The sequence below is a fragment of the Syzygium oleosum genome, unplaced genomic scaffold (assembly GCF_021117445.2).
Source record: "Syzygium oleosum isolate NSW1041296 unplaced genomic scaffold, Sole_v2.1 Sole_v2.14, whole genome shotgun sequence".
NCBI lineage: Eukaryota > Viridiplantae > Streptophyta > Magnoliopsida > Myrtales > Myrtaceae > Syzygium > Syzygium oleosum.
In genome coordinates this window covers 7,618,188-7,639,345 of record NW_026607498.1, presented here as the reverse complement: position 1 = coordinate 7,639,345, position 21,158 = coordinate 7,618,188, and the positions used below count along the sequence as shown (strand labels likewise).

The 21,158-nt window shown below is 39.5% G+C and overlaps 2 protein-coding genes across 2 annotated transcripts; one reads left to right on the top strand and one right to left on the bottom strand.

Annotated features, from left to right (window-relative positions):
• Positions 1–1,073: 1,073 nt before the first annotated feature.
• Positions 1,074–8,404, bottom strand: LOC115661735 (glutamine-dependent NAD(+) synthetase). The gene is made up of 13 exons (XM_030583937.2): positions 8,170–8,404; positions 7,394–7,699; positions 6,739–6,962; positions 6,429–6,532; positions 5,636–5,770; positions 4,950–5,118; positions 4,062–4,197; positions 2,972–3,110; positions 2,670–2,846; positions 2,154–2,321; positions 1,745–1,840; positions 1,409–1,537; positions 1,074–1,314 (listed from the first exon to the last, which is right to left on the bottom strand). The coding sequence occupies exons 1-13, from the start codon at positions 8,361–8,363 to the stop codon at positions 1,108–1,110; spliced, it is 2,184 nt and encodes a 727-aa protein (XP_030439797.1). The 5' UTR covers positions 8,364–8,404; the 3' UTR covers positions 1,074–1,107.
• A 3,843-nt stretch (positions 8,405–12,247) lies between these two features.
• LOC115661737 (ABC transporter F family member 3) lies at positions 12,248–20,979 on the top strand. Its single transcript, XM_030583939.2, is given in 19 exon segments — positions 12,248–12,592; positions 12,947–13,162; positions 13,339–13,528; positions 13,693–13,901; positions 14,008–14,163; positions 14,850–14,978; positions 15,065–15,166; positions 15,305–15,451; positions 16,060–16,122; positions 16,361–16,407; positions 16,503–16,562; positions 17,645–17,727; positions 18,029–18,123; positions 18,398–18,484; positions 19,489–19,576; positions 19,731–19,816; positions 20,292–20,354; positions 20,443–20,560; positions 20,563–20,979. Coding segments are annotated over 19 exon segments (2,337 nt in total). The 5' UTR covers positions 12,248–12,388; the 3' UTR covers positions 20,757–20,979.
• The last annotated feature ends 179 nt before the right edge of the window (positions 20,980–21,158 follow it).

The window sequence follows — 21,158 nt, the reverse complement described above, 5'->3', positions numbered from 1 at the left end:
TTGTAATATTCTGAACCATTCATGAACATCACAACAAATAAATAAAATTAAAACGTTTATAGCTCCTACATAAATAAGGAGCTGCTTAGCCGGAGTTTGATAGAATATAAAATGAAGACATACAAACGAGAACCACAATCCCAAGGAAAAGGCAGACAGTATAAGAATCGAGTAATGATGCGTCGGGCATTCTTGGGCAAACTCGCACATTGGCAATAGAGTCTTATGAGATTATGGGTGAGCGGTTTTAGGTTTCGTACAGGTTCCAAAAACTTACCCATAGGAACAAGTTCTTCATTTTTTGAAACTTGGAACTTATCCTACATACCTTAAAACCTAGAACCGACCTTTTCAGAATCTACCTAGGTTCCACCTATATTTTTAATTGAATAATTGTAGTGACCATCACTTGCTGCTACGATCCACTAATCGCAACTTATATTTAGATACACGAAGAATATGAAACATTAATAAGTCATAAAATGAAAGCTCAAACTAGTGATTTCATATTATACACTCATAATCTAATGTCATGGAACACACAGGATCATGCGAATACATAGACCAAGAAAAAACACAAAAAATTTGTTTAAGGTTTCAAGTTTCAGCTTCCAAGTTCCACCTACCTAGAACCAGGAACTTATCCATCGAAACAGGTTTCACAATTTTTGAAACCTGAAACCTACCTTGCGTACCTTGAAACCTAAAACCTACAGGTTCCACCGATCAGGTTCTTAGGTTCCAGTTTCTATTCTTAAATCATGCTCACCCCTATATGGACGACCGAGGACCACAAGGCTGGTCACCATTTTGATTAGTCTTTATCTACTCATCTTACTCATTGTCTTTCCCTTAAATGCGCTCGTGGGCAGTTCTTGTATTTGCTGCTGAAACAAATCAAAAGAATGTAGAGCAATGCTCAAAGTAAAGAGTAGTTACAGGCTCTTATGACAGTTTGGAAATGGAATGTACATTGTGACATATACGACAAGGATTGAAGAATTCTATTGTAATCAATTCTTGTTATTGTTTTGTCATTTTTTGAAACACGGGAGTCGGAATCCCATGCCTCCTTTGGTAATTGTGCCGTATGCATCTTCGTCAGAGTTAAACACCGGCTTTAGGATCCCCTGAGCCTGCTGCTACAACTCCCATCCCCTCTCCATCCGACGTACCTGCGGCCGATTCTTTGATCGCAATCTCGTCGCCATCCAACTTCTGCACAAGTTCGTCGATCTTGCGGAATTGGAATGGCCACCTCACGTTGTAGAGAAACTGGCGGAGATCGAACCTGTTATCTTCGGGGGAGTAACTCTGCAGCAAAACCAGAAAAGTTGAGCGTTTTATTCGAGAATAAACTTCCTTGAAAGAGTGTTAGATAAGGAACTTGCTCTCTAAAGCAACATACCTCTGCATGATAGGAAGGTGTCAGAACGGTCATTTTGTGTCTATTAATGGAATAGTACTTGAAGAAATGCTTCACTTTCTCAGCCACCTCCGCAGGAGTTAATTTCGTGCCCCATCTATAGCAGAGGTTCTGCAACAAGCGACATTGTGCAGAAACCATGAGTCCTCAAGTAGGAAACATCACAGAAGGCACTTGAATCAAGATCCATAAATATCTATTGGTTAAGATTCTAAGTAATATGTCCTCGGTATTATGATTTGTCACATATATTTGGTCTGAAATGTCGTCAACCTCCTCAAATTCGACTAAAAAGGAGCACTAGAGTTCAGAACAAACCTGAAACATTGAAACTGGACCGCAGCGGAAAATTTTCCGCAATCTTCCGTAGACGGATAGTTCCTCATAGGTCATACCCATATCGACTTCATCCAGCTGCGTACAAGTAAGAAAATATGACTCAACAAATGAATTGCATGTCTTCATTTACTTCAATCCTAACTTGGCCGGCAAAATAAGAAAGTTTAGGAATGGTAAGTGCCTTAAAAAGGAAGATTATCAAGACAATTAAGACATCTCAATACATTTTGCAGTTTTGGTTTACGAATGCTATATCGTATGTTTAAATCATGATGACATATCTGAAGCCAATAAAACATTAACAATATGGCAGGGAGTGAGATGTGTGAAATTTATTTAATAACTTGACCACAAACTTAAAATTATTCATGCTACTTTGAAGGAGGACCTGGCTATAGTTAGAACGTATAGGCTCCAGTTCAGCAGTAGGAGGAGCTGCTTCAACCTCTGCCAAGGATGAGTAACCAAGATGGTTGGCAGCCCATCGCAAAAATGACCGGAGATCCTGCTTGCTAATACTTCCAATTGGATTAATATCTGCGGAGCTACAATCATACTGCAAAAGAGACGAGTTACCATATGAAGATTGTCACTATGGACCAAGTATGATGATACAAGTATAAAAAGATGCTTTCAATGAAAACGCACACATGCAATCACTCATGGCTGTACAAACACACCCACCTACCAGAATCCTTGCATATATACGCAGACACATGTACATCCAGGAACATCCTCATTAGATCTTAGATGTCCGAATGCTCTAGCTTAAATTGTACATTGGCCTATGACTGTAAGTACTAAGTACGGTTGTGCAATTATATATACTTTTATCTACATATCTCATGTGTAAATGTATACAAAGCTAATGCTGAAAAGAAGAGGAGGTATTGTTATAATAAACCTTCGTCAGGTAACCACGCAATCCTTCATCCACATTGGAGCTACCCAAAACAAGATAGAACCCCGACTTGTTGTGCACCCAGGGCAAGAGTGATGCCAACATAAATGCCAGGACCATTCTGATTCGTGCTTGAATGTTCTGCAACCCTAGGTTCTCAGCATTTGATCCCCCATCAACCTTCAAAAGAAAATCAGAATGTGAGAAAATTTGAAAAGAGTTTTTTGAATTGGCATCCAGGCTGAACAAACTTTTTCTGCTTTTATTAGGAGACTTGCGCACATTATCTTATGAAGCCACTTTACCTTATAGCGTGGTCTCTTTCCAGTAAGCTTTTCAAACAAAGAGAGAAGTGCAGAAACAACATTATCTATACAAACATCGAGATGCCAGGCACCGATCTCATCTGCCAACAGCTTTGCCCGTGATCTTGTGGCTTCTGAACTGAGAGAAACAAACCCTGTTAATGAACTAAATTAATTTCAGAATGCACATAGCAAACAATCGCATAAGATGGTCTTTCAGTCAAAAGATCCAATTAGCACTAATGAGAACCACGGTCAATGAGTCATCACCACGTCTCCCATAATTCTCTTTTTTGGCACACAAAGCAGTCAATCTCTCCTAAAGATCAGGATGGCCTTATTCTAAATGACTTTTACTATTTCCTTAATAAATCTTCATTACTTTATTAAATGACTTGTTCCTCTTTGGTGATCATCAGTGTCAAGAGAGGCTTCACAAAGAATCAGGTATTAATTTGTGTCGGAGAATCCGGTATTAACGTCTGTCCAAACCTGCCAAATGACTTGGCCCCCCTCGATGTTCATCAGTCTCAAGTAACTTTCTTTTCCCTTTTGATGGCCGGTACCATGAGAAAGCAAGATTTCACAAGGAATTGGACCTCAATTGGGAGCAGACATGCACCCTAATGTTCAATTTGTCTATCCATTACCTTCAGTCAATTCTCATGTCTGATGATTGCATCTTTGCTCATGCTATCGAAAACTTGTAATTTCAGGTAAGGCCAAGGTACTTAGCATTATAGGAAATGTGGACAGCATAACTGACCAATGAACAGAACAATCTCATTAGCTGACAATAAGAAGGAATACATATGCCAATAAGTTTGTGAAAAGACTGCTCCAAAATCTGCTCAAATGCTACTACAAGGAAAGCTAGAACATATACCCAACCAAATTCAGAACAGTAAACTCATAACACAAAAAGCATCTAAGGCATGAGATCGATTTTCTTCAGATTATTCATGATTTCTAAAGAGAAAAAACAAGCTTCTATTTTGTTCGTCTTTTTTTCTTTATTGAGTGCAGACCGAAGCACATACTGATCAAGGAGCTTCATATGAAACAAGAATTTTAGTTAGCAGAAGTTTACCTGTTTTCAGTTCCCATATAAACCGTGTAAAATATCCTCTTTGCAAATTCTTTGCTGTCAGTGGGGAATTGTCCATCAGCATACCGTCCAATGCGTATTGCATCAGCTTTCACTTCTTCATCACCATTTGCAATTTCTGCGACCATCAAGAAGTTTACACTGTCAAGACTGTCTGGTGGTGTGCGGGCTTGTGAAATAGGATAGAGCACCAAATGACCAGAGGGCTCAGCCAAGAGGATTAGTCACTCCAACCAAATTACTAGATTGCTCTGCATTTGTCTATCCACTAGGTACTTAAATGACTCTGGCTAATGACTCCCATCCTGAAAAAGTCAGAAATAGAAGGTGGCAGGCTCCCACAGTCGACAAAGACCACCAAGCTTTTCCAACCAGGTGGACCCAGCTATATGGATCCATTCTTACACCATTTTGCCCTGTCTTGTACCAAATGCCATGCGACAGTCTAAAACAAGCTAATTTGAAGTTTCTAATGCAGTAGTGCTAATGCCCCACATCCTATCTGTCTATGAAGATAACTGAGAACCATCAACTCTAGATCTATACTTAGAAAGTGAACCAGGCTACATGGATCCATTCTTATGCCATTATGTCCTATCTTGTAGCAACTGCTATGGGATAGATAAAAAAGGCTAATTTGAAGTTTCTAGTGCAGAAGTGTTAATGCCCCAAATCCTGTCTGTCCACAAAGATAGCTGAAAACCACCAACTCAATATCTATACATGTAGGAACTCTGCATTCAATACTACCCACTGATAATATGAAACAACCCAAATCTGAAATGGACAATGAAGATCTCAGAAAAGAAAAAAAAAATTATGAAGGGCACGTTGGATCTGTGCAGAGTAAGGTCTCTGTTTAAACTTGACCTTTTACAACAAGTTGGCACATGCAGCCAACTATGGCAGCTACAGACGAGCTGTCCGCACCACCTGAGAGAGGAAGCAAAAAACCAGAGGCTCCACTTCTCCTTAGATAATCCCAGAGCCAGCAACCAGGTCCCAAGGCTATTTCCTCCTCAGGAGAATGATACTTGATCTATATACAGTATGCAATTTCATTATGAGTCAGATATTTAATTAATGCTGCAGACAGAAATTGAACATATTAAACTCTTTATCTGGTACTAGCAAGAAACAATTACTCTGCAAGATTTAAATGAAGTTATTGAAGGAAAACAAGATCCATTAGGTATACAGTTAAAAAGAAAATAATTATTTTTGTCGCCAAATCACTTAACCTTACAATCAAGCTTTTAAATAAGCCAAACGAACGACCTGTCAACCTAATTCGGCCAAGCAAGATGAGCTCCACATTATTATGAGAATACAAATGTTTTATAACAAGGCCTCTTATATTCAGATATTGCAAAATCCTTCCCCCTTTTCCATTTCTCATTAAGTCAAATTGAGGATGGTGTGTTTCTATACAAGAAAGAGTTTCATGTTCAGATCGATCTGGACCTTTCCTAGCAATCATTCGAAGAAATATGAGCTTAAAGGCCAGGTCTATGTGAGCAAATCATGTGCACAAGCATTTCTTAAAGAGAACTCACCTTTAGTGGACCTGAAAGGCACATCCGAAGATGGAATGATTGACAAAGATTGTAAGGCGCTGCTACTGATGGTACTTTAGTCTTAGCACTTGCTTGCTCTTGGAAACTACTAATAGATCCTCTAAAACTAGCAACCTGCCATCAATCTCACAAGTTGAGGAATCTATCAAATCCATTCAAAAGTGAACATCAATTAATCAGGATATCAGTGAATAACTTTTTTTCCTTATTATTAAAAGAATTTTTTTGTTACAGCATATAAAATCAAAACATCAATGGCGCAAAATCCATTAGATTCTTCTATTTCTGGACTCGTGCATTTGCCGACTACAACACAAATTATAATCAACTAACAAGAAGAAGGCCAGAGATCATGTCTTCTAGTCAGAAATCACAGCTCTCACCTTTTAAAGTGTTCTTTCCATTAAGTGTCTTTCATATGGTCAATCATTTCAGTGTAATATACAAGGCACTATTCCATAATTAAAATCAAAGATCTTGTCTAAAATACTACAGGTTTCTAAAATAACACCTTAAACCAAATCTACTAGCCTATCAAAGGCAATACTATCTCTTCCAACAACCCCCCCCCCGGGCAAAAAAAAAGAAAAAGCACCCACCCTCCCACACACACACAGAGTCAAGTTCATAGACTGTGTACATATTCCTGACATTGAATGGTGTATGCGGCAACTTATAAAGCGTGTGTGTGTGTGGAGTAAATTGAATATTCAGACACTTCCTACAAAATGTTTGTACATAAATATTAAAGTAGTGTCGCAGCGCAGCCTACCGCGTCCAGATCGATTTCGGCAATTACAACCTCAACATCCTTCAAGGAAAACTGGGATCCTTGAGCAACCATATCACCATTTACAATCACACAGGAACATCCATCTGAATTAAGATATTGCAACAACATCAATAACATTAAAATCTGATGGACAATACTAACAGATTCAATCGAAGATTAATTATCACAACAACAAAAAAGAAAAACTACCTAAATAAAGGAATTGTCTGTATTTAACAATCAAAAGCACGATGGGAATTAGGAAAAGAAAGGACAGTGGTCATTCACAGTTTGTATTCATGCTATGTACCATAATATAGGCGGCCACCATCGCATCCTTGATGATTGCTGTACATGTAAACTCCACCGCGATAATAAGTTGCACCTATAAAAGCGTGAAGACGGACATCGAGCTTCCTAAGCTGATGGTGACTTCCACTTGCATTCATAAACACTTCAACTCCATTCAATGCAAGCTCCGTGTGAGGGGGCAAAGGAGTGAACAGTTCCTCGCAAACTTCAGCAGCAACAGCCCTGTCAAAAGTGTACGGGAATTCTCAATTAAAGAGCATGAGCTGAAAAGGCTTGAAAAGCCCAAAGAATATGACAATAAGTTTGAGATATGCTATTTATCCCACAAGCCTTACAGATATAGACATGACTCATAATCTTAATGATTTGATGCTAGCCAGATAGCCATTACAAAATGGATTACACCTCAATTTTACTGCAAGCGGCATCTCTACCCTTCCAAATGTGGCATAGTACAACTTAGATGTAATGCCGGCACACCTCAACGGCATCCATTGTCTAAGGGCCTTTTCATCCGAAGATTACAAAAACCAAACATACCATCCAGAATCTTTGCAAAGTTGAAAGAGGAAGACATATGTTGTAGAGATAAATAGAAAGATTAATACGATAACAGAGAGGACACGAATAGGGCAAGTAAATCTGTAACTCACGTGTCCAAAAATTGTATATATCCATATCCAAAAGGAACTGTTTTCTGTGACACGGCCTCAGAAATTTCACTGGGAAGCTGAAAGTCATCAAGCTGGTTTTTTTGCTTCCATGGTGTGAACCACCTAAGTTCCCGGTAATTTCCATCATTTGCAAGCCACATTTTTGGGCGGATCATGATGATTTTTCTGTTCATGCAAAGAACTTGGCAGTTGTAGCGCTCTGATCCTTTAATGATAGGCATACCGAAGCTGCATAATATTCCATCGGTCCAGTCGCCCAGTAAAAGGTCCTTCAAGCATTCCCACCTGAAAGAGCACCAATCCGAACATCAACAATAATCGAGAGATGATATAATCCGGGAAGTGAAATTGTTGGAAAATAATTCCATCCTTGTACTTCCAAAAGACCACCAATTGCAATCAAAATTCAATCCGAGAAGGCAATACATCACCTCAATCTCTGTAAACTCCAACCCCACTTAATGAAACTCACAATCCAATGCAACTAAGCCGAGCACCAGCTCTCTCGATGCTACCACACATACATTGAATCACATAGCACTCTCTCCAACTACAACATGACCTAGCGGCCTCCGAAAAACTAGAAAAACGCTACTCGACCAGATCAATCCACCTGATGCTACTCACTCTGGCACAATCTACTTCAAATCCAAGAACAATCACTCGCTGCAGACTAGGAAACGCTCGTCCGCGTAATTCTCCCAATAAGGACACGAAATCGAAGCGACGAGGATGCAAGGCAAGCAAAAACTCACGCGTGAGCGACGGTATCCAGCTCCAGGAAGTGGTCCTCGCAGCCGTAGCCGGTAATCTCCAGCTCGGGGCCGAGCCTGATCACCGCGCCGGCTCCCTTGGCTTCGGCGATCGACTCCTTGATGTTCTTCACGTTGCAGTCGAAGTCCATGGCCCACTGGTTCAAGTTACACGTCGCCACCTTCAGCAGCCTCATCGTCGAACGCCTCGCCTGCAAAGTTTCCGGCGCCGGAACGAGGAACAATCGCCAACCGGACGGCGGCGACGGGGAGGTGGAATCCTTCCGGCGGAGGCTCGCGACGGCGATTGCTGGAGGAGATGGATGCGGAGTAGGAGAGAGAGAGAGAGGGAGGGCGGAATCTGGAGGCGTTGCGCTTGGGGAATATTTTGCAGGGGAATTGGCGACGTCGGAGATGAAATAGGGAGGAGATGGAGATGGGTCGTGTCGTATCGAAGGGGGTGGTCCGGGTCCTGGACCGTTGGACGGGTTCGGTTTTGCGGGGTGGACACGTCGGATCCTCCTCGGTGGACTTTGGACTCTACTAGAGAGATTTTTTCTTATATATATATTTCTAGATTTTATTAATGGAGATCGCTACCCTATATTTACAAAAATAGAACTTTCCTTCCAAATTTGTTTTTCTCCTAATCCTAAATTTTCACATTTATCCAAAAATACTTGGAACGACTAAAAACAAATGGCAAAAGCCACAAAAAAATATATAAATTATGTCCATTATGGCATATTTACTCTTAAATTTTTTTTTATGATACCGAAAATCTCAAATTTATATATGTGTGACATATTTACCAATTGTTCATTGTTTTCTAATGAATGACTTGAGAAAAGAAAGGTCCGTAAAGAAAAGAAGGTTGAATGTTTCGCATGAGCTTCTTTTTTGGGGGCCGAAGAGTTTTCCATGAGAGTTTGGGAAAAGGCTTCTTGGCATCTGACTTCCTCAGTAAACAAGGTCGTTTGATGAATGTTCGGGGAACCTTCTTCCACTTTGCGTTGAGCAAGCACGAAACAATCTAAGAAATTAAGGTGTTGATGAATTTTTCACCTAATCTCAGTGAAGCCCAAATGATACGAAAGTGGGTCATCTTTTCTTATGGAGAAAACTCTTTCAATGGCAAAAAATGGCAAACCAATATTGATCCCTAAACCTTAGCATAAGCATTTTGTATATGCTAGTATCGGATATCTATGTACTAAGCGAAAATCAAGTTGTCGAAACGACCAAACTCTTCCACGAATCTGACCCATCTCTCCTCCACCACAACCATTGTGCGACCACACCGTCTACCTCCTGTCCCGCCATGGCCTTCTCGACAGTTGACTCCCCTCTCTTGCGTCACCGTGAGATGGTAGATTTGGGCCACGGCTGCTAGATCCGAGCTTCAAGGGCCATGGCCTCAAGTTCCGAGTTTCGAGCTTTTGCAGCCATGACCGTGATCTCAGATTTGGTGCGACCATGGCCACGCCGAGCAATCATAGTGCGGGCTCGAGCTTGGAGGAGATAGGGAGACTAGACGAGGAGAGAGACATAAGAGATAAGAGAGATGCAGACGGGAGAGAGATGGGCGAAGGGGTGCTCGTGTGGTTGCGGCGTGCGTGGGAGTGGGGTGAGGGTATTTTCGAAAAGTGTTGTGGCAAAGTTATTGATAGGTGGATAATTTTGCTAGCCTGCGACATGCAACTTGTAATTTAAAAAATAGAAGTATGTTTTTTTGTCACAAGGTGAAATCTCAGGTATATTTTTGGTATTGGTCCCCAATTAATAAGTAAAGATGTGATTTTCGAGTCACGTGTCTTAAACCTTATCTTGAATTGACCGTAGTCTCTTTGGTACAGTCGTAACAGTGTTGTAGGTATGTTGTATCAAAGCATATGCCTTTTGCGAAACATTATTTAAAGATGTTGTGCTGTTATTACGAATGATTAGTGCGTTTGGCAAACGCTATTTGGTAACAGCCTGTTAACATATTGTTGTGGTTATCAAAATGACGAAAAACACTCGTGATATTGTCGTAGGATTGTTGCCGACGTTTATGCCTTTATTATCGAAACTTTTGTAATATACCATTTTCACTGAATGATTGTTATTGTATATGTTTCTAATTTTAGTACCATTGTGGTTATGAAATTAATATAGTAATGTTATTAGTTCGCCAATAGGCATGCGGTCCTGCTGGTAAAGGAATTTGGGGGTGAGGACGTCAGTATCATAAGTGCGGAATTCGACTCCCACGCTCTGCAAGAGGCAGAGCAAAAGTCAAAAAGTGAGGAGAGTTAGATATATGATAGACAAAAAGAAAATGTTATTAGTTTTTGCATTAAATTTCTAGGACAATATTTGATGACAATGGGAAAAGATAAAGTTTTTTAAGAGATTTTTACAAATGTTTCAAAAAGCCAAAACTCACCCATTGCCATAGTTGGAGTAGCTGCAGAACAAGAAAAAATGACATAAATTGTTCTTGAATTTTAGTCCAATATGTAATGTTGTACGTGGACTTTTAATTTGTTCAACTTCCGTTAATTTAAGTTAATGGAATTTGCTGATATGACTCCAATCTGCTAAGTTTGAACATCGGACGATAAAAAGAAAGTTATGCATGGATTATATAAGTAAGATATTTATCTCAAATTAGAAAATAATAATCCATGTCATCGAATGATGATGAATATGTTCCCACCCCAATTTTTTTTCCTTTTCCGTATCAGCGAGCAAACAAAAAGACTTCATTAAATATTTATCAATAATTGAGGGGCTACTCTCAACAAATTAAAAATTCAGAAATTATATTATGTATTTGAGTCAAAGTTTAAAAATCATTTATGTCTTTTTTTATGACAAAACCATACCAAAAACACACCCATGATCGTCAAAGCACCTAAGTGGCGTGCGCACCCTAAACTAGACTTGTCAAAATGGGTAATAGGTGCACTTTTTAACCCATATTTAATCGGTTGAGTTGTTATATGGGTTAATTATATTTAATAAATGAATCATAAATAAGCTTAGAAAGATAAAACTCAAAATAATATGAGTGCTAAATAGGTCCATAACTTACTCAAACCTAACCCGATTTATAAATATGGATTATAAACTCATTTTTTAACTCATATTTTATGGGCTGAGTCATTATAATGACTCTCTGGATTGTTTCAAGTTTAGAGAAGTCTTGATGGACTTGTAAGATGGGTTTCACTTCACCTTTATTAAAAATATCAAGATGGCTTCTTTTTTTTGCCCATTATTTTTTTTATTAATCTTGCAAGTTTCATCCGTTAATTATTCGAGTATATCTTTCCTTGGTTTTATTTGGCATTGTTATTTTATATAATATTCTAATCTTAACATTGTAATCCGTGGTCAGCATAAATCATTTTCTTCTTCTTTTTTTTGCATTGAATTGTCATCACCTTCTTCAATATCTTACATTCCATTTAATTAAAATTTCAATTTCCCCACGTTATTTGTTGCTTTTCATTATGAATCAATATAAAAATTGAAAATTCTATATAATGTCTAAAGCCAATTTTTTAGCATCTTATAGTCTACAATAATACCACGCCGCATTCTCCGAAGATTGAGGAAGAAGAATATTATATGAAGAGCTTGAAGTAGGTCAACTAGGCGAATACAAATAATCACAGGTTGGATTACATATAAAAGTATTTTAGTATATGGGTCAGGTTGAGTATGGGTCTCTCAGTTTGTATTGCATATAAATGGGTCAATTTGAGTTGGATTATTTTCAACACAATCTATATGCGACCTGACCAACCTATTTGATAGCGTTAGACCCAACCCACCTATGTGACTCTCTTTTTACTTTTTCTCGCGCTCGCTTACTTCGCGCTTTCATCTCACTTTGATATGAATTTTCATATATTTAGTTAAATATGAAAGTGTTTTAGTAATATGGATCGGGTCAAGTATGGAATTGCATGAATACGGGTCAAAATGGGTTAGATATGTTAATTTGGGTCGGGCCATTTTCGACTTACCCGACAGACCCGTCTACCCTAAACCATCCCGGAACTACTCGTCGTTTGGGCTGCGCCATCACAGGCACCGAAGGAAGCATCGGAGCTTCTCAATACGACGCGCTGTTTATCAGCCCCAGTGCCTGCCATCGTCAACCCGACGAAGCCGAAGCGCTCTCTTAAGGTCCCGAGCCTCCGCAGAAAAACCCTGCAAACCGCGAAGGATGGCTGAAGTGGCGAGCTCGATCGTGCACGACGTGCTGGGCCCGAGGCTCCAGGACGTGGATCAGCCCATCGTCGACTACATCGTCAACGTCCTCGCCGACGAGGACTTCGACTTCGGCGACGACGGCGACGGCGCCTTCGACGCCATCGGCGAGCTCCTCGTCGGCGCCGAATGCGTCTCTGACTTCGACGAAAGCCGCCTGGTAAGTTCCGGGATTCGCAGAGCCGTTCAGTTTGGCTGCTCTCTTGTCCCTTTCTTCTTGCGATTTGTATTGTGGTGAATCGACAGTCGGACACTCAACGAGCTGTTTTTCGATCGATTCATGCTAAGTAGTGCCGTTCGATTTTGTGTAAGCATCATGTTGTTAGGTCGCGAGATGTCGATATTGGTGTCGGCGGCGAAGGCAATTTGAGTGAGAGGTGTTGTTTGTGATGAGTTTTATGTTTTGGAGTTTGGGGAATGTGGAATTTGCTTTCTTTGCCTGACTCTTGAGAGGTGGCGATGAGGTAATGATGAGCTTGCACTTCTGTCTTGTCACTTGTACAATTTGTGATAGGTCTGCAGCAAATTAACTGAGAAATTTGGGAAGCATGGTCTGGTTAAAGCTAAGCCAACAGTTCGGAGCCTTGCGACGCCTTTTAGAATGGATGACGGAATGGATGAGGAGGTGGTCCCCAAGAAGAAACAAGAGGTCTTTGATGGTCCCATTCTGTCTGAGCGTGATCGAGCGAAGATCGAGCGGAGAAAGAGGAAGGAGGAGCGGCAGAGAGAGGTAGTGTTTCATTGATTTACTGATTAGACTGCCTAGCTTGGGTGTGTTTGATTTTGCTGCCCCTCACCTAGTAACCTTGGTGAATTGTGGTTTAAGTGTCATGATGATTGAGATGCATAAAGCTGATGGAACATTTTGATGATTCTTGTAATAATTCCTTTTAGATGATTTTTCAGGCAGAATACCAAATGCATGTGGCAGAGATGGAAGCAGTCAGAGCAGGAATGCCTGTTGTCTCTGTAAATCATGACGGTAGTACTGGACCAGCTTTCAGGGACATCCATTTGGAAAACTTTAATGTGTCTGTGGGTGGTCGTGATCTCATTGTAGATGGTTGCATAACCCTTTCTTTTGGAAGGCATTATGGTGAGTTTGCTTTCCCTTTCAAATAGAAATTACTGTCCCACATATAGAAACAGGAAAAGAGAGGAGAAAACATCATGTCTTTGGAAGCTATATGGTCGAATAAATCTTTATTTGTGGTTAGTGCTGATTGAGACTTGATGGTTGCTTCTGTACCATATCTTCAGGCCTTATTGGGAGAAACGGTACTGGAAAGACAACTTTCCTCAGGCACTTGGCTCTGCATGCGATCGAGGGTATTCCTCGAAATTGCCAGATATTACACGTCGAGCAAGAAGTGGCTGGTGATGATACCACAGCCTTACAATGTGTTCTTGACACTGATGTTGAAAGGACACAGCTCTTGCAAGAAGAAGCTCGATTAATTTCCCAGCAGGTATGTGAAAGTTGAGATATGTTGCTTGTTGAGATATCCCGCCTTCCCTTTTTTCTCTTCTCTTTTCCTGAAATTTATCTGTTGGCTAATGTGATTCTCTTAATAGAGAGAACTGGAGCTTTTGAGTGCCGGTGGAAAGAGCAATGGGGATCTAAAGGGGCCAAATGCAGATGCAATTGGACAAAGACTCGAAGAAATATACAAGAGGCTTGAGCTTATTGATGCTGATTCTGCAGAAGCTCGGGCAGCTTCCATTCTAGCGGTGAGTCTTAAATTTTTTTTTTTTTTTGGTTCAGTAGGTTCACAAACTACACAGTTTACACATAAGACTTTTCTTGTTCATCCTACCGCATCATTGGTGAAGTCAGATTTGGTTTTCACAAGAGTATTGAACAGAGTGAATGATGCTTGAACAAATAAGGAAGGAGATTGATATACTGCCTTCGAAAATTGGAAAATAGGATGAGAATGCTCCTTTATTGATTAAAAATGAAATTGAGGAGGAAGGTTTGGGAAAGTGGACATTTGCTATATAAATTTGCCCGTGCTCATCGAGCATGCCAACTGGTACCAATGACAAAGTGGGGCTGCTTAGGAACTGATTGCATGCTTAGACTTCTCGCTTCTGATGTTGCCTGGTGCTCTTGGTCCTTGTTTTATTGGAAATATCTTTAATAAGGGTAGTTTGGTATCTGCTAAAGCAATCTAGTCCATGAAATGGGAGCAAATTGGGTTCATCTAAATGACTTTTTCTTGGGAGGACTGACTAATATGTATTTTGTGTGTATGCATGTGTAAATTGTGAATACAAATTCAGGAGTAAATATACATACTTCATGTGATTATGCATGTTGGCCGACTTGTGGATATGATCCAGCGGTCGCTTTGTGTTCTGCATGGACTTTGTTTATTGGACTGATTCTTCTCTAAAACCTACAAAATTACCAGGGTCTCAGTTTCTCTCCAGAGATGCAGCATAAAGCAACAAAAACTTTTTCTGGTGGATGGAGAATGCGAATTGCACTTGCTCGGGCACTATTTGTGGAGCCTGATTTACTGTTGCTTGATGAACCTACGGTGTGTATCTGATTAACCACTTTCAATGTTTGAGCTTTATCAATAAAATAAAATGATTAATGATTATGTACAATCTCTTTATGTAGAACCATCTTGATCTCCATGCTGTTCTGTGGCTGGAATCTTATCTTGTTAAATGGCCGAAGACTTTTATTGTTGTTTCTCATGCGAGGGAATTCTTGAACACTGTAAGAACTCTTCAGCTTTCTTTTCTCCCCTTCTTTATTTTCTTAGGATCTGGTTTCTGGAAGTGGAATATTGAATAGGCAACTCCTGTAGTCACATTTGTCTTGACATTTCCTTCTAACGTGATTTTACTTTCTCAGGTAGTGACTGATATTATACATCTACAAGGGCAAAAATTGTCTACTTACAAAGGGGATTATGACACATTTGAGAGAACACGAGTGGAACAGCTTAAGAACCAACAGAAAGCTTTTGAGTCTAGTGAACGAGCGAGAGCGCATATGCAGGTGTGCTTTATGCTTACAACCAGTTTTATAATAATGCCATACACTTCATGTTTTCTTTTCAGGTAACTTTGTTCCTGGTTTCTTTAGTTGGTGAAATTACATTTTCTGTTGCCTTTCCGCTATTGTGCTGCAATCATCATCTGTTTTTAGGTGGCTTGTGTTTGCAATTGCTGCTTAAAGCTTCTAAAAGGAAAATCCTTTTGTCCTATACTTTTTATAACTTATGCATTATGTAACTACGCAGTTGAGTCAAGCCTCTCTCAATCAGCTACTATCCTGAATGCATGCTCAATCACTCGTCTTTTAGGGCGGAAAATGGCTTGTTGAAAAAAAAAATTCTGTCTGGTTAAGTTAAAACCTTTGTGGTTGGCATTCTGCTTAGAGTTTAGGTTGATCTGTTGCCTATTTCTTTCTTCAAGTTTAGATGACGCTAGGTATATGCTGTCATGTTAGGACATTTTGTGGAAAAGTCTGCAAATGTTCATTTTTTGGATAGATTATTCTCATTTCTTTTGTCCTGTAGTTTCCATTAATTGGTGATGAATTGCTATTTGCATTGAGAAGAAAAGTATAAGTTACGTTTTAACACGCATGAGTGCAAATTCCAGGCCTTCATTGACAAGTTCCGCTATAACGCGAAGAGGGCCTCGCTTGTTCAGTCAAGAATCAAGGTAATTATAAATGTTGGAACCCCCCTGCTCCTCTCTCTTTCTCCTAAGTGGTTTCTGGGTCCAGCATTCTGTGGCATTTCGTTCAAGTTCATTTAAAATTCTTCATGAAAAGGTAGCATTCATTCAACAGTTTTCTTGAGTTAACAAAAGAAAATCTTATCGTAATTTTTATTGTTTTAGCTTTATCTAGATGCTTTTATGCACAATGCTATACCATCAAATTCCCATTTAATTTCAGGCATTGGATCGTATGGGCCACGTGGATGAAGTCGTTAATGACCCTGAGTATGCTCAATCTTTCTGTTTATGACTTGTCAATTTTACTATCAATTTTGACAGTTAAATAATTGCGTCTATTTTTGTCTGTCCTTCGTTTGCAGCTACAAGTTTGAATTTCCAACACCTGATGATAGGCCAGGCCCTCCGATAATCAGTTTCAGGTTCGGATTGTACTGCAACAGCTTATTGGTCATCATCTACGAGCTCATACTAGCTTTGAAGTTTTGCAATGTGCATGATTCTACAAAATCTTGTTAAGATGTCACATAAATGAATATTTATTTTGTCTGTTCATTTAGTCGATATCGAGGAAGAAAAATACTAAATTAAGTATGTGTCTATCAGACCTGGTGTTGAGGATTCCAATTTTACAACCACAATGTGTGGCTTTTACTATGCACATCCAGTGTATCTGCATGTAGTCCATTGGAGAGGTACCAACTACGAAAGAAGAAATGCTCAATAAGTTACTTTAAGTAGATAACCAATATGCATTAAGAAGTTGAGTTTCAAGTTCTAGAAACTATATACACATTTAATCAAATTAGTATAAATGGAAAAACCCTGCTCTGTCTTCAAGTGTCTCTGTAATCCAAATTTGGCTCATTATATTTGAACTCCCAAGTTAATGGTCATTATAACTTATATTAATTGCCGGTTTTGGCGAAGCCTATACTTTTATCTACTCGTACCAAAAGGTATGTTCATTGTGCCCTCCATGACTCTTTTAGGACCAACCAATTCGTGAGGCAGTTGGAGTTTACAGGAGTGATATCATATTATTTGCTAGTGGATGACTTACAAACTTGACTAAAGTTGAAGGCTGATTGAAAGAGCAAGGATTAACTTAAATATGGTTAAAGGCTGAAAAGTTGAAGGGCGAACTAGTGGGACGCCCTCCACATTTTTCCTTTTGATGTAAAACTACATACCAAGTTAATTATTACTTCTAGGGGTATATGGTGATGTAATGCGACATGATTTGCAACCATGATATTCCACATCAACTTTTGCAGGTAGTTGTGATACGTTGTTTTGAATTCTTATAGCTTATGCTCTCTGTCACCATCTCTTATGTCCACTTGTCAAGTTTAATGGAAACCTTTAATGGAATGCGATTCCTCTAGTCTGCTTAGAGGGCTGGATGCCACTCCCTTTCCCTTTGTGTCTCTTCCTAAGATTGGAGGTGTGTATACTAGGATTTCTTGGATTCTTCGTTACACAGTTTTGTACTTGGTTGCAGTGATGCATCATTTGGTTATCCTGGTGGACCCCTACTGTTCAAGAATCTGAACTTTGGCATAGATCTAGACAGTCGTATTGCAAGTAAGCATGATTTTACTTTCGAGGGGTAACTCTTTATTTTACTTATTTGCAGTTTGAATAGTTTTTCAGATATTTTTGTTCACAAAAGTTGTGACCCAATATGAAGCTTCAATAGTGTTTTCTCATATATTCTACTATATTAACAAGTGCATGTCATTCTAGGAAGTATGAAGTTTGACTTTGGAACAGAAACCCACTTTTTTTAGAAACATTTGCTGTATTATCTGTAGTGCTTAAGGTCATGCTGCATCTATCATTTTCTGGACTTCTGAGTAATTAAAGAGCGTTGACTGTTATACAGTGGTCGGGCCAAATGGCATTGGCAAGTCAACAATACTCAAACTAATTGGCGGGGAACTACAGCCAAGTTCTGGGACAGTTTTCCGTTCGGCGAAGGTGTATTGTCTCATTTTTACTGATCAAGCTTCTTGATATTCTCTGGACATTGTAACTGTTGTTTTCCTGACATGCATGGTACAAGAATTTTGCTTGTTTACCTATATCTTTCTGAAAGTCATCCGTAGTTATGAATGGTAACTATTAATTTGGTTCACATCAATTATGTCAGACTTAAGAAGAGTACTTGACAATGTTACTTCAATTTTTGCTAGTGTGGAGCCTTTTTCTCCCTTTGGACTGACTCTTTAGGCTTAAATATGATTTTCGACAGGTTCGCATCGCTGTTTTTAGTCAGCACCATGTTGATGGGCTAGACCTGTCCTCAAGTCCACTTCTATACATGATGCACTGTTTTCCGGTAAGTTCTCATGTTTTTATTCATATTTCAAATTGATATTTCTAAAGGAAAAAGTTCTCTTAAGGCGGTGTTTGCTGTTATCTGGTTGGTTCAGTTTAGGCATGGCGAAAAGGAGCATTGGAATAGTCTTAGTTCCCAAATATTCAAACAATAAAAAAAATAGAACATTGAGAATAACATTCTGTAGCATCCACTCTAAAGAAACGCGGTAAATAAAGTAGAAAAGATACTTCAAAAATAATAATAATCAAATAGCACCATCTTTGTAATAGGTAAATGCCTCTCTTTCTACTGAAGTTGTCGGAATCGTATGTACGGCTTGGAGGGGGATCTTTCTTTAATTCTCCACATGAAAGGAGAAACGCTTCTGAAACATTTAGCATTTGGTCCTTTTCTTTCAGAGAGAGTAATCATGATCATATATGTGGAAGCTGTGATGTGAATGTGAAGAAAGGGGATGCAGTTTTTTTATTTATTTATGGTTTTCTTTAGAATCAACAACTTTCTTTCTATTGACAATGATCCTTCGTAGCATTAAGTGGTCGATCTGGGATAAAATTCTGGTGCACCTCATGGCCTTAAGCTTTCAATACAACTCCAATTTATGACAGCATTGATATTCCTTAAATCACCTTCCATTTGGCTCATGGCCTTAAGCTTTCAATACAACTCCAATTTATGCTTTCAATACAACTCCAATTTATGACAGCATTGATATTCCTTAAATCACCTTCCATTTGGGTCATGATCTTGGGTGGGGTAGGGACTATTACTTACAGCTTGCTAGAAACTTTTAGCTGATATACTTATGCTTGTTTGGTTGAGATTGTAACGATATAGTGCGTGCCTCTGCGTTTGCATGGTCAGCAGTGACCTCGGGGGAAAATCCATTCAATTCTTTAAAGTATCAGTCGTTTTGATTTACTTCATTGCGGAATATGAGCTAGTCGTACATTGTGTCATTTTATCTGAAAATACCTTCCTATGTGGCATTCTTCCCGCAGGGAGTTCCTGAACAAAAGCTTCGAGCTCACTTAGGTTCCTTTGGTGTAACCGGAAATCTTGCGCTTCAACCTATGTACACCTTGTCTGGTACATCTCCTCCCTCTCTGCTACTGTTGCAATGTAAATTGTTTGTTGAAGTGATTTTCGTATAACATTGTGAAGCTCTATTAGGGGTTAAATTAATTTGTAATGTGAATTGTACTGTGTACTTTGTAACATTGTGCTTTGACCATGTAAATAGGTGGTCAGAAAAGCAGAGTCGCATTTGCCAAGATTACTTTCAAGAAACCTCACATACTTTTGCTTGATGAGCCGTCCAATCATCTGGTGAGTTTATTCATCTTTCTCCACCCTTTTCCCTCTCATGATTGTGACGTTGATTACCTTTTCAGTTAGCTTGTTATTGTCCTTGCACTAATTGAACTTTTTGGAATCAGACTCTACATGGAAAATACAGTAGAACCAATCAGTGAGCAATTGTCATCATACATCTAACTAAAAATGGAACAGAAACCAATCTAACTGTTCCTAATAGTAAAGTTCTTGGAATAGAACAGTTATACTAGGCTGATCTGTGTGTATTACAGTCATCTATAATACCAAATAGTTCCAACATCTGTGCCAATAGGTGGTATTGAGATCTGCATATAATAGATGTGGACCTTTTTCTGTTTATACATGTTGACTTTTAAGTTCCGCTTTAATGACCAGTGACTACCAAAGAATTCTCTTTCTAAATTGTTAGTTTCTTTTCTAAGGATGGATGAGTATGATTCTACTTTTTTACTATCCACAACTGTAGGATTTGGATGCGGTCGAGGCGCTCATTCAAGGTCTGGTCTTGTTCCAAGGAGGAATTCTGATGGTGAGATTGACTTTCTTGCCAAAACATTCAATTTGACCAACGGTGGATCGTTTTCACAGTAACAACCTCCTTTTGCCTTGATTTGCAGGTTAGTCATGATGAGCATCTAATATCTGGAAGCGTGGATGAGCTCTGGGTGGTTTCCGAAGGCAGGGTGGCGCCTTTCAATGGGACTTTCCAGGATTATAAGAAGATTCTTCAGTCCTCTTAGTGAGAAGCAAAGAGATAGGTTCATCGGGGTCACATTACCTTACGAAACAGAAAAGGAGGCTTGGCTGCAGAGAGAAAGCGAGAAAGGACGAAGAGAGGATTGCTGCTGATATGAAGGACGTGCTCGCAGTTACATCGGCACGCGTCTGTCATTTATACTTGATTAGGGCTCGGGGAAGGACCGAGTCTTAAAGTTTTTGACATTGAGTATATGGTCATTTTGCCAATGGCTTAAGAACCGAGTCTGGATTGCTAGTCCGGGTAAAATTTATGACCCTTTGCGCATTTTGTCCTAGCAATAGGTTCATTTCTCGCGCCCCGGAAGTTTGAGATACTCCATCGCTGCTGAAGTCGGCTTCCCTGTACACAGCAAAATGATTTGATCATTTGCGAAAGAACCCTTTTTGGCACACTATACTATTTTGTAAGTTGCGAACGTCTAAATGCTTCTATATTTCGTATTGACGCCCCCAGACAAAAAAACAAAAGAAAAGAGAAGAGATTCTATATCCCCTATTAACCTGGCGATTAGCTTCGGATGCAACTAAGGGTCTATTTTACGAGAAATTAGCCGCGCGAAAATATTTTCCCCAT

What these genes read in the sequence shown, in the direction of transcription:
- LOC115661735 (XM_030583937.2), bottom strand. Translation starts at nt 8,363, where the DNA reads ATGAGGCTGCTGAAGGTGGCGACGTGTAACTTGAACCAGTGGGCCATG. An exon ending in TATATACAATTTTTGGACAC is followed by an intron (nt 6,963 to 7,393) that starts GTGAGTTACAGA and finishes CACTTTTGACAG; the next exon opens with GGCTGTTGCTGCTGAAGTTT. An exon ending in TACGTTCTAACTATAGCCAG is followed by an intron (nt 1,841 to 2,153) that starts GTCCTCCTTCAA and finishes ACTTGTACGCAG; the next exon opens with CTGGATGAAGTCGATATGGG.